At 39.5% G+C, this 17,441-nt stretch overlaps 1 protein-coding gene across 6 annotated transcripts in view; it reads left to right on the plus strand.

Moving 5' to 3' along the window:
* The window catches only part of JMJD1C (jumonji domain containing 1C), a 175,351-nt gene that overhangs the window by 129,726 nt on the left and 28,184 nt on the right, over window positions 1–17,441 (plus strand). For 3 of the 6 annotated variants that reach the window (XM_058842033.1, XM_058842037.1, XM_058842036.1), the window contains 6 exons: window positions 5,534–5,639; window positions 10,356–10,480; window positions 11,743–11,886; window positions 12,004–12,196; window positions 12,284–13,947; window positions 16,997–17,169. In XM_058842033.1, coding sequence (XP_058698016.1) covers window positions 5,534–5,639; window positions 10,356–10,480; window positions 11,743–11,886; window positions 12,004–12,196; window positions 12,284–13,947; window positions 16,997–17,169 — 2,405 coding nt within the window. Of the gene's footprint in view, window positions 1–5,533; window positions 5,640–10,355; window positions 10,481–11,742; window positions 11,887–12,003; window positions 12,197–12,283; window positions 13,948–16,996; window positions 17,170–17,441 lie in introns of those variants that run through there. The other 3 variants (XM_058842034.1, XM_058842035.1, XM_058842038.1) reach the window with 3 other exon arrangements.

The raw sequence follows: 17,441 nt of genomic DNA on the forward strand, positions 1-17,441 counted from the left end.
GCCTTTCACTTGTCAGAGAGAAATCAGAAATATGCTGTTTACCAGTGGTTTATGCATGCTGTGTGTTTAGAAAGAAGGAGCAGGAGATCTGTATTTAGTGATTTTGGTAATTTCCCTCCTAAGTTCTGGTGTGGTCTGTGTGGCAGCTGCAGTGCCTGCCTGGTAATACCCTCAGGGGTGTCAGTTGCTGCCAGTTTTTTTGTGTTTTAGGTAGATTCTTATCTTTTACCACTGGAAAAAAAGTGGTAGCAGGGCAGAGGGATACTACCAGTTCATAGGTGATGTTCTTGTTGTGATCTTTGGTATTCTGCCTGTCTGCATTTTGTGTGCATTTTCTCACTCTGATGTCAAGCAGGACAATGTTAAGATTGAAGGTTTGTTAAAAATTACAGTCAGTGAAAGAGATTACAGATAAGTGATAGAATCACATATGTCAGGTGACATCGGTGAAAGATGAAGGAAAAAGAAAAGGATTTTGTTGGTTTGGAAGAAATGAAAGTTAGGGGAGAGAGTTGTACAGACCTGCTTTCAAATGAGGGATAAAAATGAGGCATGAATGTGTTTGAGGCTTGGTGCAGGTACAATATTAAATCTCTTTTTATGGGAGAAAATAATCTAAAAATGGCATTAATGAACTAGTATAAATTCTCAGCAGTTTCAGTTTTAAAAAGTGCTTTTTGCTGCTACCGTTCTTCTCTCTAAAGACTTCCGGCAATCAGTAGGGAAATGTTGGCTTGTTTTCACACTGAAGTTCTCATACCTAATTTCTATGCAGCTGAAGTTCAGGGCAGTTGTACAAATGATTTGCTGTAAAATGAAAAAAAAATGGTTGGGGGGTTAATTTTATAGAAGCTAATATTCATTTATGAAACAGGATCAAAACTGAAAGTTCCGGACACGTGGCTCTCTGAGGTTTTCTTTTGCACTATTTGAAATTAAATGTGATCCCTTTGCCATTAAAGTCCTGACAAAATGCCTATTTCAATGTGCAGTGCACACTGTGTAAATATTGTAAACAGGACTGTCAAGTTGGTTATGTATTAGTTTTTGTCTAATTCGTGTCCTAAATTATCAGAAAACCTCTAAGCAGCGAGAGGAAGCTATAGTTAATTAAGCCACAGATGGTGAGGACTAATGTGGTGTTGACCTTTGTGAGGACTGCAAAATCTACTTAGTCTTTCTCTGGAAAACACTAGCTGAAATGAGTTCCTGCTGATACTAGAAAGATGTCCTTGATGCATGAAGCCAAATGCAGAAACACCATGACCAAGAAGGAGCTTTCCCAATTGAAGGTTTGCAGGTTCTTAATGTATGAGGTGTGTTGAGATGTAGTCTTCAGGGCTCTGATTCAAGCCTTTTAAATGTCAGAAGCCACTGTTTTTCTAGGACTGGATTACCTGGAATGCATATTGTCAGTTCTTCTCTTTTTCACTGACAGTGGAGTGTTGACAGCTGACCAGAATGTGAGTACCCTCCCATAAGCAGCATACAGGCTGTGTGACTGGGGGTAGGAGCAGCTACTGGAATCCACTTTTTTGTTCCTCTTTGCTCCAGGGTTTCATCTCTTGATGAACTCATTTTTTCCCCTCAAGTTTCTGAACAATGACTTGGAAGAGTATTTTAAAATGGTGAGGAAATGTGTTTCTTCATTAGTTCAGGTCTTGTGGAGGAGGTAGCTGTGGAAATATGTAGGTCTTCCTACCACAGTAATACCTGTCTGCAAAAGGAACTTCTGGTCATTTGAGACTTTCAGAGCACTTTGTATGGTCTTTGGGCAATGTGTAGGTTCAGCACGTCTGGAGATAGCTCTCAGTGTTGTGGACAGTATTTTTTTGTGGGTGCAGAGTGAGTAGGATTTTCTCACTGGGATTTTGACTTGTGCTTCTGTGAGTACTACCTGGAAATTCCTGTTTGATCTCAAAGGAATTTTGACACGTAACAGGTGATCTAAGCAGTTGTTTGCCTGTGACTCTGAATGATAAATTATTTTTGTCTGAAAAAACCTTTGAAAATGCTTCTCTGAATAAAAATTTCTCCTTCCTGGTTAGACCAGTGTGATATCTTAATCTGATGGTGTGGTCTGTGGTTTCAACCTGCTTTTATCGTTTTGCACAAGGATAAAGAACTCAGAAAAGCACAGCATCTCTTTGATACTGGGGGAAATGTCATTCTCTGTTCTTCTCAGGACTTCCTTGGAGTTGAACATATCCCAGCAGGAGAGAATGATCACCTAGACAGACATGCAGCTGACTCAGTTCTTTGGGTAATTAAGCATAAAGTCCAGTCCACCAGAAGTAAATTCCTGTTTTGATCTAGAAAGAAGGAAGAATATCAGCAAAGATGTAAAAAACTTGTCAGAGATTGTCAAGCTTCTGGTAGTCACATTGCCTCATGTGACTGTTTGCTGGAAGGGCAGGAGGGGTTATCTCAACCATATTTTTCTAGCTCATAGGCCCTTTGTCTTCTTCCCAGAGTTGCATATAGTCATTTGTGGAGCAAGGGGCACTGCCACTTGAAGCACATAAAGAGCTTCCTACAGTAGATTTGAAGAAAAATATAACAGTGCCCTTTGATTTGCATCCTGATTTGCGTAAGGATTTCAAACCAGTATTAATATCCTTCTGGAGGATGTATTCCAGGACTTGCAGAAAAACTAGTCTAGGAGACTTACTAGACTTACTTTTGTTTGTAAAATTTCTTTCAAATGAGGAAAAGTCTGGAGGAAAATCCTGCCGGGCATTTAAATCTGGAGGTTAGTCTGTCAATCGTGCTGCATCAACTAAGAAGAAGAGGAAAATTGAGGGTTACAACTGCCAAGGTACAAATCTATAGAGAGCAGTTTTTCCTTGAACAGTATAAACACAGGGTAAGGAAAAGAACTGGGAACAGACTCATGTTTGTCTTCAGTGCTAAACTAGGGAAGAGACTGCAAGTCATCAGTCTTGCCTGTTGTCCTCTCCCTGCTTTTGCCAGAGTTTATGATGTGTGCTGAAACAGTGTGATTAAGGCCACTGCTTTAAATTATTAGGCAATTAATTTCCTGGGTTTTAAATACTCAGATTTAAGACTAAAGATGGAAAAAGGTAAGTCATGGCACACACATTTTAAAATAAATTGATGTACACAAAAGTATAGAATTTTTGAGATTACAGAAACTTGCTCTATTAGTATCTTCCCCTTACCCTGTGATTGATATGCTAAATGTGTATTATGTCTATATTTAGAAACTCTGGGTTCTCTTTGATATCGTCCACATAATCCCAGTTACCCCTGCACACAGTTTGTGTAATGGGTCCTTGACCTATGTTGGGCCATTATAGCTCATCTTTGAGCTTGTCTTTCTCCAAGGGTGAGGAGATAAATACAAAATGGGATTTGCAGTCTCCTTTTCTAAGTGTTCACATGGAGCACTCTCAGTCAAAGATGCTGATGTCATGCATCTGAATAGGAGATAGAGGTTCAAATGTACTATATGTAGGATGGACATACCTTCATTGTCAAGTTCAAAGAAGGCCAAGATGCTTAGGAAGGATGTGAAATCTAAAAAGAAGCACCAGTGTGTGTTGCCTTCGGGAAACAAATCAAAAGTGTTTTAAGATGACTAAGACTCAAAAACGTTGTGTAAAGAACTCATGAAAATAGTATAATGTTAAAGAGTAACAGGTTTGATTTCATTGTACTTAATGTGTATCATCTCAAAATGAAGATACAAATTTTCTTAGATGGGATTGAAGAGATTACTCTAAATGTTCAAGATCAAAATGTATAAATGCACATTAACTACATTTGTAAGTCAGCCAAATTCAGTATTCCAGTCCTCCATCTGTTGCTTAGATCCAGTGCATGTGGATCTGAGAGGGGAAATTTTTGGTGCAGGAATATCTTGCATTGGCTGTGAAAGAGAATGCATGGGAAGGAGGACAGATTGATCATCACACAGCTCCAGTACCAGGATCTGTTGTGTTCCTCTGGCAAATAATTCCCTCTTTCCGGTGGTGATGGTGTTTCTGTATGTAGGATCATTGCAGAAGTGGTCTACACATGTAGACAGAGTAGCTAATACTCTTTTTTAAACTGCTTTGGGAGAGGCCATCCTTGAATAAATTTTATTTGTGACCCTCTTGTGCCTCTGGTAATGTTAGCAGCATACTTATCTGCTTGGTACTTTGAACCTTGTGGTAGAGGTCCTGTTGATCTTCCTTTGCTTTCACTTCGTTCCAATTTACATGTATTAAAATGGTCACCTTTACCATTTCTTCAATCCAAGGCCATATCCCTAGTAAAAGCATAAGGGTCGAGAGAGTAATTTTTTCTAATAACCAAAGCATTGATACATTCTCCATGGTGGAGCACAGCAGATCTCCAGGTGTCAGGAAGTGAATTTTGAATTGAAAATAGGTATCCTGTGATCAGTGGGTTAACAGGAATTATCTCATCCAAATGATTAGAGAGAAATTGCTTGTGTCCCTGGAGACCCTGGCAGCAATGGGGGATTCACGGGGTGTTACTTGTATCTTTGTGTTCTGTGGCTGGAGCTCTTCATAATAAATTGTGAAACATCAAGGAACTTCTTGGAGATCAAGGAAAGAAATTGCTTGATCTCAGCTGCAGTACTGATAAAACATTGAAAATTGTGTATGTGGGGAATTGCACTCATTATTTTAGCTGTCTGAAGTTCTCTTGGTATAAATGAATGTTGCTGATGTTCATGGATTTCCAAGGCCATCTTCTGTGTGAGGAGCCACCAGGCTTTTTTTCTTTGCCACAGCCTCAAAGACAGAAATAGTTTGTTCTGAAGTAGAGAAATAGGTGTTCTAGGAGTCCAGAGACAAATGGTGGTTCTTAAGCCATGCTTGCAAGGATATGAACCAGATTCTGTGCCTATTTTTTTTGCTGTTAGAAGGACAGAACCACTTAATATATCTTAATTTCCCAGATTATATCCCACCAAATACTGGAAAATAGTCTTTTCCAGGAGAACTGATTGTAGTAAAAGTTAAAACATGTCCTATTTGAAACTACTAATTAACAAAGGCCAACATATTTGAAAATCAGCAATGGTGTTTCTCTCAGAATGCTTGTTTCTCTTAAAATACTGCTTATGTGTTACGTTTGTAGGTTTGATATCTGTGTTTACGCTCAACATGTCCATATTACATTTTACAGATATGGAAAACATATTTTTTTAAAAAATTAGTAATTATTCAAACAATTCTTTGTGCATACCTATGAACATCTTAAGTCTTTAGAGGGCATTTTTAGCTTGTAGTTAGACAGTATGAAAGTGTGATCCTATTAATAGCTTACAAGTCTAGCCACATGTGGGATCTGTCATATTGTGTTCCCAAGAAATAACTTCTAGCACTATGCTGCACTTTAAAGTTTTTTCTAAAAATAGCACAGGGATTTGTAGGCAATCAATAAAATTAGCCTCTAACCACTTAATACTGTATTTTAAAATACATCTAGGAAAATAAACAAAAATGTTACAAGTAAACATAACATATGGTTCTTTTTTTAATCTCTACTTTAGGACGACGTAGACAGTCTAAACCCAGTTCTCAGGGATAACCCGCAGTTACATGAGGAGGTAAAAGCCTGGGTAAAGGAACAAAAGGTTCAGGAGATTTTTATGCAAGGTAATTATGTGGGAAATTGTGTTATTTACATTCTGTGTTAGCTAGTTTGAAGGCCATTACTTGTGTGGGACTCATCCCATAGCATTTGTGATATAATGGACAATATTTTTATTTAACTTGGAAGGGGGTTTTTTTGGAACGATTTGTTAATACAAGAAAATAAGACTGTAAGCAGCTGTTGGTGATTGCTTTAGACTGTTCTTAACTTATTTGTTGTTTTAGTGATTACAGCAAAAGCCAAATATCATTAGTTGGAATGTAGATATTTTATAACATTTGTTGTGAAAATAAGTGTGTCTGAATGGTATTCACACACATTTTGGCATGTTTACAACTGTTCTGTGCTCTGTTAGTGTTACTGTTATGTGTGATAACTTCTCCGATACCTGTCTGTGCTTGTAGTTCTTCACAGTTCTGTCACAGATGAAAAATACTTTCAGATCCCCACCCTATGCTCTCTCCTTCTGACTGAAAAGTTCTTTTCAAATCAGTTATAATTTGTAACTGTTCTAGTTCTGGAAGGTTGCAGAAAAAGCTGTGTGCAATAATATTTATGCTGTAGATACAAGTTACAAGAAAACTAGTATGAAGTTAAAGTTAAAGAAATTGTTTTGGTTCCATCTTGCTGATAGCGGAAATACTGTATGCATTTGCAGTGTATTCATTAAGTTTCAGGAAGCTTTGCACAGGAGTTCCTATTACTAGGAGGCAGAAACCAGCCTCTGCAGACCTGGGCTACAGTTTCCAGGAAAGCAGTTTCAGAACAAAAATGCTTAATTAGTCATTTTGTAAATGAAGATTAGGAGGGAAGATGTAAATAATCAGATATTTTAAGAATGGTTTCCTTGCTGTCTGGTCTCTTTGATAAAACCAAGATCAGAAGATGAAAGGAATATGGTAAGTATAATACTGAACTTAGAGTAAAAACACTTCAGTCTTTCCTTCTGTGGAGTTTCTCATTTGGCCAGATATGATTCTTACGAGTCACAGAAAAAGGATGCTGACAAAACAAACATGTCGAATTGTGTAGATAGTTGGTATGCTGGTGTTAGTCATTTTAGATTTTACTTTTGATATCATCAGATGCAATACAAGTTCATAGTCTTGATGAAATTTGCAGACAAAACTGGATTGAGAGTTGATGCAAAATCAGATCATGGCTATATAAAAAGAAAACTGAAATTGAGCTTGTTTATTGTATTTCATTACAGTAACAACAATAAGACTATTTGTAAAAGCCTTTGTGTACACTGGTACAGAATCAATAGTTGAGCAAAGCTCCAGCAGTATCGAAATAGTCGTCTAAATGAGACTGCTAGCCCATCACCCACACAACTCCCTCTCATCATTCCAGGAATTGTATTTTTGTCTTTGTAGATATAGTGCACAAATGAAGAGTAATATAGATTATAAGATGGATTTCATGCCAGTGTCCTTGGAGGCTAGGTGTCCTCATGTAAGGCAGAAGCTTCAGATCCACTTGTACCCCTGATGTGATGTTGACCTTAGGAGACATATGCTTCCTCACTAAGGCCTTTGGCAGTGCCCCCACCTCAGCCCCATGGGATGGTGGTCAGCCAGCAGAGACTGCTGTCATGTTCTCTCAAACATAATCTGCTTCTGGTCACGCAGACTTTACGTTGGCACAAACCTTCCAGTGGCTTACAGGCAGCCCTCTGACAGTGCTAGCTGCTGTAGTCTATAGTCATGTTCTCTTACTTTTTTCCTCCTCTCTCTTCTCTGGTTTGCTTCGCCTTCTCCATTACCATTTTCTCATTCCCTGCAATTTAAGCTATGTTTTTGATTCTGCCTTGTCTAGATGCAATTGCTAAGGTTATTACTACATTCTTGTATTTTATCCTCTACAACATTTTTGGTATCCATCTTTTTCCTTGTTTCCTTGTTTTCTGTGATGCTGAAACCTTTATATCATACAGTATTTTCTACTTTAACTCTTTCAGTTAAAACACAGTTTATCTGAAGAAAGAGGAGGGTCAGATAGAAGCGTTAAAGTCTGCTTCCAAATATTTGGAAAGAAACATGCCGATTTGAGGGGGGAGAAGTTTAGTCAAAACCAGTAAAATTATTTACAAGAATGAAGCTAAAGGAAAAAAATAGGCCCGTTTAACTTTTCCTTTGGGTGGCAGTTACAGCAGCATGCTTTGCAGTAAAGATTGTAGCTTTGGCAGGAAAGTAGTTTGTTCCTTGCTTAATAAAAAATGAAACTCCTCCCAAACTTGGCCAAGTTGAAAGCTTTTGGGACAAATAAAACTGGTTTAATGAACATAGTGAAGTGTCTTTGATTTTTAACAATTAAAATATTTGATTTCTTTCTTCTGATTAGATATTTTATCATTACAATCTCAGGCTGTATGTATCCTTTTGAAACACCAAATGTGCTTCAGCTCTGAACATATTTTCTCATAGCACTGCACAGGCTGTTCTAACTATGTGTAGCTGGCGTGATTCAGCCAGGGACTGGAGACAAAGCCAGGCTTTTCCTGTAATGGCTGCTTGGGGCTGGGCTGGAGCTGAGCTGGTCTGTGTTGTGTGACTGCAGTTTAATCTTTCTCCTTCTTCCTGTCACACCATCAGCATGTAAGAAAAAGCCCAACGCACTGTTTTTAAAGGTAGATAGACTCTCTTTTAAAAATAGATTGTGTAGCAGCTGGGATGAAGGATGGACACAGATTAGAACAAAGCGTAAGAAGAAAGAAATTGGCACTTGGGTCAGTGTTGGGGGAGTATGGGAAAAGCTGGAAGCTGTTGGAGAAGGAAGGATGGAGCACGTAAGCTGAGAAGATGGGGAAAGGACCTAGAAGCTTCTAGCCTCTTGTCATAGTAATGCTAAAATGAGACAAGAAGCTGGGGAGATGCTGGTTCTGCTTATGCAAGAGACTGAAAATAATTACATAGTTAGCAATAGGATGCAGGAGAGGAGGAGCTTGAAAGGTAGGAATGGCAAATTTGCATGAAGAGACACAGGCAGAATTTTACTGAGACTGTCTGAATAAGGCAGAGCTTTGGAACAGCCATTAAAGTTTGAGGTGTGGAGAATGTGGATGGGTCAGGCACTCAGAAGTGTGGGAGCTGAGCTGGAGGTGTTTTGCAGGGGGCATAGAAGGTTGGAGAGAAGCCATTAGGAAGTGTGTCCCCGTGGGAACCATATCTGGTCCAAGACCAGAAATGTGAGACATAAACTTGTAGATTCTTCCTCTTTTTCTGTCTTTATATACCTGTGCTTAGCAGTGCCTCTCCTGGCACACTTCTGGCCCTTGTCTGTGCTGCTGGAAACACTCCAGACATGAGTTAAGACTGGTGACTCTGGGGGTTAAGGAGGTCTCAGGGTTTCAGTTGTGCCATGAATGATGCGAATAGGGGTAAGAAGGCTGCCATGATGTGATGTTTCTCTTCCCAGCTGGTTTTAAAAATGAGCAAAAACCATGCAAAACACCTGCAAAAAGTATTAAAAGAGGCCACTTGGAAATTACCAAATAATTACCACTTTTGCACTTCTCTTGATCTCTCAAGTGTTGACATTAAAAACAGTCCTTACAGTAGCACACTGTCACATGCAGAGGGTATAATAGACCCTCTGGTCTAAAGGTATAAAGTGTGGTACTAAATATTTTTTACTAGAGAAAGCTGTCACTTGTGAGGTCCCTGGCCTGTTTGCTGCAGATATTTGAGCTCGGTTAATATACTGGGCAGGGCTTGGAAAAACTGATCTTTAGGAAAGACGGGAATTCTGGCTTAGCCTGTGTGGTTCAGCACCTGGGCAGTCTTAAATCACTTAAATTAGGCTGTTTGTAGGTTGTCACTGACTGTTTTTTCCTCCCTTGCTATTTGCTGGACCTGGGGTTTGATTGTGGAAGTTGCAAAACCCACACAGTTGGAACTGAACTTGGTGGCAGTGTTGCTTGATCATACAAAATGCGATATAAACACCAAATGCAATGAAACTGAAGAGTTCCAGTGATCAAGTGAGACACTGAGTATGAATAAAACTGTTAAATCTTGATTTCTGGGTCTTGAAACAAACTGTAAAATAGGTACTGTATCGTAATAGCTCCCCATCTCCATGGGCTTTTGGAGGTGAATTAAACTGAGCTTTGCAAAATCTGTGAGGTTTCTTAGGATTTGGTATGTCTGAAAACAGGAGCTGAAGTCTTCATAGCGTGTGTGTGCTTGAATGTTCTGTGTGGCCATAGCAGTCATGGGATCATTCCACTGCCTTTCTGCTTGCTGTAATGGAGAGAAACTCTGTGGTCACTTATGGGAAAGACTTGGCAGATGCAGAGCTTAACCACCAAGATGTAAGTCTTTTAGCCAGCAAAGCAGCTAGGCATGTGACTTGCCTGTTAAATAGCTTCTGTATAACCTGCTGCTGCCACTTTCTAGCTTTTCAGATTATTTTTCTGTGGTTGCTGTTTGTAAGCAGGAATTTTCCCATCACGTGTCATCATGGTTGCAGAAAGATTTAGTTAGATAAGAAAATTGTATGTTGAAAATGTTACCAGAATTAACTTTAAAGCATATTTATATGGACCATTTGCATTTCAGAATGTCTTCCTGAATCTGTGGTTAGCTGTCCATGCCATGTGCACTATATATTTGCTGTGAAGCTTGGAAAAAAAGCAGGAAAATCATATATGCCTTTTTTTCTTTTTTTTGGGGCATTCCTCAGTGGCTTTTTTATTTCTTCCCCTTCCAAAGGTCCATACTCCTTAAATGGTTATAGGGTGAGAGTGTACAGACAGGATTCTGCCACCCAGTGGTTCACTGGCATCATCACTCACCATGATCTCTTCACCCGCACTATGGTGGTTATGAATGACCAGGTGAGTTGATGGATGATACTCAGAAAACAAGCTGCAAAGCTTGTCTCATAAGCTATGCCTTGGGAAGTTCTAATTTTTGTTGGTAGCACTCAGAAACACAGCAAGTTGGTTCAATTCCAGCAGATTGAGGGTATCACTGCACTGAAACTACAGTAAAACTGTGCTGGGCTATCAGTTAAATCCCCCTGAAGATGAGCATTTGTGCAGTGATATGATTAATAACAGTCCTATAGTTTATTCTAATGTTGCTATTTCACTAGTGAAGTCTTTGAAGTGAAACAATCCAGTTTGAAGAACTGGTCTTCCCTGTCTGCTGAGAATTTCTTTTCACAAGAATGAAATCTTTCAGCACTGCAGTAATGGTTACTTTTTCTGAGCACTTGAAATAGTCACATCCTGAAATTTATTGAATTAAGCATTTACTGCAGCCATCATTTGTATGTGCTGTGGTGGATTTTAGTTTTATTTTGGAATTTGATGCTACAAAAAGAGTTACTGGTACTTTTAATGGCGGTAATGAGTTCTATTTCAGGAGAGTAGAGTAATGACTCAACAGTAATAGAGTGAATGACCCATCTGCCTTGAAATGACTGACAAAATCATGTGTGACAATAAAAATTTAAGACTAGTCTATTACTCAGATAAATTCTTTCCCTTAATTTGCTCAAATTCATAATATTCCCTAAATGTTATTTTTTTCACTTTGTGCCATATCCTTTGAAGATCTGGTTAGCATTTCCTACTTTATGAAGTATTTCTCACTAGTAACACTAAGTTCTAGAGTTGTTCTTTCCAGTCATTTTGGTTCTCTTCTTGTAACAGTTCTGCTTCTGTTGAAACCAGTACTATAATGTGCTTCTGCCATATAATTTATAGTATATTAAAATAATTTTATAAAATATTTGATTATTGTAATTACTACTTCGGGTTTATTCTATGAATAGCTCGTTAAATCTCAAATTTGCTGCTCAGTGAAGGGGGAAGGAATGGATGGTGGGATACTTTTTGCTTTTTAAAAATTTTTTTTTTTGCAATGACATGTAAAGACACATTTGCTTTGGTTTGACAGTGTTCCCAGCATTTATTGTGTCGTATGTCACTTATGCTTGTCAGGATTAAGTAGGCTTTTCTCTGATTAGTCCTTAGCACACAAAATAGACTGGTGAACGCTAGTACAGAAAATGCAGATTAGGCATTGTCTGAACATCTGTGGATTGTTACTTTTTCTTTTCTCTTTTTTCTTTCTTTTTTACATAAACCAGGTGTTAGAACCTCAGAATGTTGATCCTTCTATGGTTCAGATGACCTTTCTAGATGATGTTGTTCACTCTTTGTTGAAAGGTGAAAACATTGGCATCACTTCACGCCGACGGTCTCGTTCCAACCAGAACAGCAACGCAGTTCACGTAGATACATTTATCTTTTTACCTAAGTATTTTCGTATATTGCAAATGTTAAAAATACATGTTTAAAGACACTAATTAACACTGCATTTAAGTCCATTAATAACAAATTATTTTTAGGGTCATTATACACGTGCACAAGCAAATAGTCCCAGACCAGCAATGAATTCCCAAACTGCAGCACCAAGACAGAATTCTCACCAGCACCAGCAGCAGAGGAATACTCGGCCAAATAAGAGGAAAGGCTCTGATAGCAGTGTGCCTGATGAAGAGAAGATGAAAGATGAAAGATACGATCATATAGGTCGAGGAGGTAAAAGTGGTTAATGGAAAGGGAGGGAGAACTTCCTAAAACTGTATTAGACTGCAAATCTGATAGATGTGTTTTTATCTTTCACAGAAAACCCCAAAACCAAAAATAAACACTTTCTTAGTAAAAGAAGAAAACCTGAAGATGATGAAAAAAAACTAAATATGAAGAGACTGCGGACAGACAATATCTCAGATTATTCTGAGAGCAGTGACTCGGAGATTTCAAATAAAAGATTAACAGATTCATCCTCGGAGCAAAATTCAGAAAATGAGTTAAAAAGCAAGAACTCTTCAAAGATAAATGGAGAAGAAGGAAAATCCCAAACTACTGAGGGAGTAGAACAGACACTAACAGATAGACAGTCTCCATGGGATGAAGTACAGCAGGATAAAAACCATGAAGAGACAGAAAGACTGAAGTTGTCAGTCTTGGATCATCAGGAAAAATCTTCGCTCCATGCAGCGGAGCAGCCGACGCTTTATGAGCAGACTGCCAAGGATCCACCTTTTCAAGAGAGTAATGCAGAAAAGCATCATACAGTGGAGTTAAAAAATGAGCAATTTTTACCCAGACCTCCTACTCCTAAGTGTGTTGTTGACATTACTAATAAAAACAACTCTGAAAAGGAGAACCACGATAATTCTGCAACTACCTTTGGTTTGCAAACTGTTCAGAAAATAGAATCTCACAGCAGTGATTTAAAGCAGCAATTTGCAAATGCAAATTTCCTTGAAGCAAGAAAACAGGAAGCTGATCAAAGTTGGGTTAGCAGTGTTGATAAAATGGATTTGATACAACCTGGGGTTGTAAAAACATTACCAGTAAATGAACACTTAAATTCTGAAAAAATGCAGTATGGCTCATTTATGTCTTCGTTAAAGGTAGCTTCTCTAGCAGAAGAGAGTAAACTGCGTAAACAAAGTCCAGTCCCTGATTCTGTGAAGTCAAAATCTAGTGCTTCAGTTGATCATCCTAAAACAAAGTCACCTGATGTTAAGCCTAAATTCACCCAATCTTCTGATACTGTGAAGTCTAAGGTTAGTTCCCAAAATAGCCATGCTACTGGATTAACAAGGTTAGCCAATAAAACTGATCATGATTTGCCTAGGTCTAGTTTTCATCCAGTTCCAGCTAGAGTTAGTGCTCTAGAAGCTACTAAGAGTCCTCTTATCATTGACAAGAATGAACATTTCACAGTATACAGGGACCCCACTCTGATTGGACAAGAAACAGGAACTAATCACATTTCACCTTACTTGCATCAGCATAATTATCCTCTGCATTCCTCATCCCACCGAACCTGTTTAAATCCAAATGCACATCATCCTGCATTAACTGGTTCATCCCATCTGCTCGCTGGGTCTTCAGCTCAGACTCCCTTGTCTGCTATTAACACTCACCCCCTTAGTAGCGCATCTCATCACTCTGTTCATCACCCTCATCTACTTCCCACAGTGTTGCCCGGAGTGCCTGCTGCCTCCTTGCTGGGTGCCCACCCGCGACTAGAGACTGCTCATGCTAGCAGCTTAAGCCATTTGGCATTAGCACACCAGCAGCAGCAACAGATGTTACACCAGTCTCCACATCTTCTTGGACAAGCTCATCCTTCTGCTTCCTATAATCAGCTAGGGCTTTATCCAATTATTTGGCAGTATCCAAATGGAACACATGCTTACTCAGGACTTGGTCTGCCCTCCTCCAAATGGGTCCACCCAGAAACTCCTGTTAATGCAGAGGCTTCCTTGAGAAGGGTAAGTTAAAATCCTTTCTTAATGATGTATATTTAGCTGGGCTTGGTGTCTCCCAGCAGTGATTTTCTTGGTGCAGATGTGGAGTTTACTGTGATGGTGGGTTATTTGATCAGGTAGAGAACTAGGAATGAAAGTACAGCGGTAACCATTGTCTCATGGTGCATGTGTGTAGGGAGTTTATCCAGACCTTGATTTCCTAAGAATTCTAAAGAAAGATGAAATGTTGGATTTTAATTTATGACTAAAAGTGAGGTCAGCCACTTTGTTTGGGAACTCAAGGTCACGTATTTACAGGGTAAATATTTGCTACCTCGAACTGTGTACCATTGTGTAAGTGAAATATTAGGATAGGTGGGACAGTCATCTTCATAGTGAAGTTTTGTGGATGCTCACTCAGTAATGGTGAAAGATGGAGAGGGAAGAGTACTAAATCCAGTGGGAAGTTCTGAAGATAAATACTCTGCGTTTATAAATGTTTCATGCACACTGTACACCCATTTCTCTTGTCTTTATACCTATCTGTGTACCCTTTTCTTGGTGTGTCATTTTCTCCCCTTCTGTTTCTGTTGACACACATCCCTGTCTTCCCATCTGCTTTCTGCTTCTCTGCATTCAAGTCAGGGTGATTCCTCTGTTGGTTTGCTGAGTGTAACCACTGAAGTCTCAGAAGAAATGGTTTGTGATTTTCGGCCTAGTGCCCAGTGTGGCAATGGAGTTCGGCAGGCAGACATGGCAGTTACAGGAAAAGTTTTCTTAGCTCCTGAAGGCTTGGGATATATGGCATGCTATATATGCAGGCACCTCACAAGAATAGCGTAAGATGAAGTGTGTGTAGTGCAGACAGAAACTTTGGAGAGCTTGCCAGCTTCAATTAAACCACCACTGAATATTGTGCATACTGATCTTTAGAGGCTTTCAACTTGGCCTAATTTGGGCAGATTTTCACAGAGACCACAAAAGGCATGTCATTGACAGTGGTCCTTTTGCCAAATTGTAAGCTTTTGTGTCAAAGCTTGGTATTTTGAATGGTTAGAAAGATACTTTATTTTTTTTTCATCATGAGGAAGGCTGTTCCTCCCCAGATTGATTCTTAAAAGAAAGCCAAACATTGTGGCTAAGTCTTTTCCAAAACAGTCTGAGTTGGCCTTGTAATATGAAGTGAGTTTGATCTAAAATTTGATAAGATCAAAATACAGCAGTGAAGAAAAGCCTAAGAGAAAAAGATAGGTGGGTTTATCTTTTTGTGTTGCTGCCTGCTCCACCCCAGAAGTCCATTTTAAAAGAACTTAAGACTGACGTTGTTTTCACTTTGGCTGCCTGAAGAATGCAGCCCTGCATACTGCGGCACGTAGGTTTTTAATTATGTTGATATGTGGCAGTTGTCTTGTGGTGACTTGTCTTCTGGCTCTCACACTGAAGGCCTTTTTTAAATAGACCTTAGAAACCCGGAATGGGCGTTTCCAGGGTCGGTTTGTGTGGATGCCACAATCACAGAAAGGGATCTGTGTTTCAGCTGTAAGAGCAGCAGCAGCAGCCACCCTTGGCTTAGGGCTGAGCCTTGTCTCTGAGCTGAGGGAGGTGTGCCCTGAGCCCACCTTTCCCTACTGTCCTTGGGTGGCTGTGGCAGCTCCCACATTTGGGTGGACAGTAGATGGTGGCAGCTGGAGTCACAAAAGTTGTTTGAGCAACTCTTGGTACTCAGGCAGATGTTCCCCAGCTCCTCTAAGTATAAGGTGATGGGCCTTCTTTGCATAATACTTTAATACAGCTTACAGGCTGTTGGTGGGAACTCGACACAGCATGGGAACTCCTGGCCTAGGAGACGTGCACAAACACAAGTGGCTGCCTTAAATATTCAAAAACATAGAAACTATAACTTCAAAGCTGTAGCACTTGCAGATCTATTCTGTGCTGTGTGCAGGTGTCATGAGAGCTCTTGGCTCCCCTTCTGCTGCAGCAGTTCCCAACTGGAGTTGCCAATTCTAGAGAGAAGGATAGGGATGGACTGGTAAGGGGTGTAGGGAGGGGAAGAAGGTAGGGATGGACAAGCACCACAAGGCTTTGGGGTGCTCACAAAAGCTCACTCTTGCCCCCAGTCCCTTCTTGGCTTGTCCCCAGCTCTTGACCCGCACTTGAACGGGTGTCCTGCTTTTCCACTCTGCTGTGTGCACTTCTTGTAAGCAGGTCTCCTAAGCAGAGGAGAGAGAGAGAAGAGGACAAGAGGAGAGAGCGAGCTGTTCCTGGTCTTTTCTGCAGACTGTTATACAAGTTTCAGTAAAGATAAGAAAACAGAGACTTAATGAAGTAGTAGATTAAAAAGTAGTTTCATAGATTTACCTGTGTATCTAAACAAGGCCCACCTTTGGAGTGTTTAGATATACAGCATAAAATTAATTGACTGTGTGTTTGCCATGCTGCACACTATGGCAAGGGTATACATTTATCGTTTTAATAGTGTGGTGATGATGATCAAGCCAAATAAAAATGCCTGACTAAATAAAGCAGATTAATCAGGATTATCATACTTAATCATTTGATTGGGGCAGGAGAGGAACAATCCAGGAAAGAGATACTTACATCCCTTTTATTGAGATTTGTCATAAGGCTGGAGATAAAATTGCTTCCAGAAATATCACGCCATATATGTATTTAAAGAAATCTTGCAATTCTTTGAAGAGGTAATGGTCTTTTTACTGGTAACTGAATTTAAGTGTTGTCAGGTTGTCATTGGTTTGTTAATTTTGATGAGCTGCAGATGCTGTTCTAGAATTAACTGCTTATCCTGAGTACTTGAAAATTAAATGGTTATAAGAATGCTTCTGAAATGTGTAAACTGTTTTGTATGCTGGAAGTCTAGGGGAAGTACAATCGTGTTTTAGTTGGTCAAAAAAAGTGACTTAAAATGTTAGATTTTATTTTCTGTCTGTGATTTGATACTGAAATACATTACTTCACTTTGATAATTGGTAGGACTTGGTAGAGTTACCCTTGTGGTCCCATGATTATTTTGAAATCTGATTTTATTTGTTGTTTTGGTTGGCGCTAACAGAATACTCCCAGCCCCTGGTTACACCAGCCCACCCCAGTGACCTCAGCTGACAGCCTTGGTTTACGGAGTCATATTCCCGTGAGACCATCCAGTGCAGATCCCCTTCGGCCTCTCAAACTGACAACGCATTCCAGCCCACCTTTGTCCAAAAGTATTGTAGAGCATCGCAAAGAGTAAGTTTGCTGTTGAACTCTGTGTATGAGGGTACATTTCAGCAAGTGATGTTGCCTTTTAGCTTCCTTTTAATTTGTTTGTAGATGTGGATGCCTGTGCGGGTCACAGGCTTGTCATTGTGTTGCCTTGTTGACTTGGTATGATACTTGAGTTCATGAGTCATTTGAAGACTACTGAAAGTTGTACTTAATATAGAGAAAAGTTTATTTTGTGTTAATAGATAACTTCGTTCAGGGCATGGGAAGAAAGGTCTTCTGTCTAGCATGTTGTA

Source organism: Poecile atricapillus, chromosome 6 (assembly GCF_030490865.1).
Source record: "Poecile atricapillus isolate bPoeAtr1 chromosome 6, bPoeAtr1.hap1, whole genome shotgun sequence".
Classification (NCBI taxonomy): Eukaryota; Metazoa; Chordata; class Aves; order Passeriformes; family Paridae; genus Poecile; species Poecile atricapillus.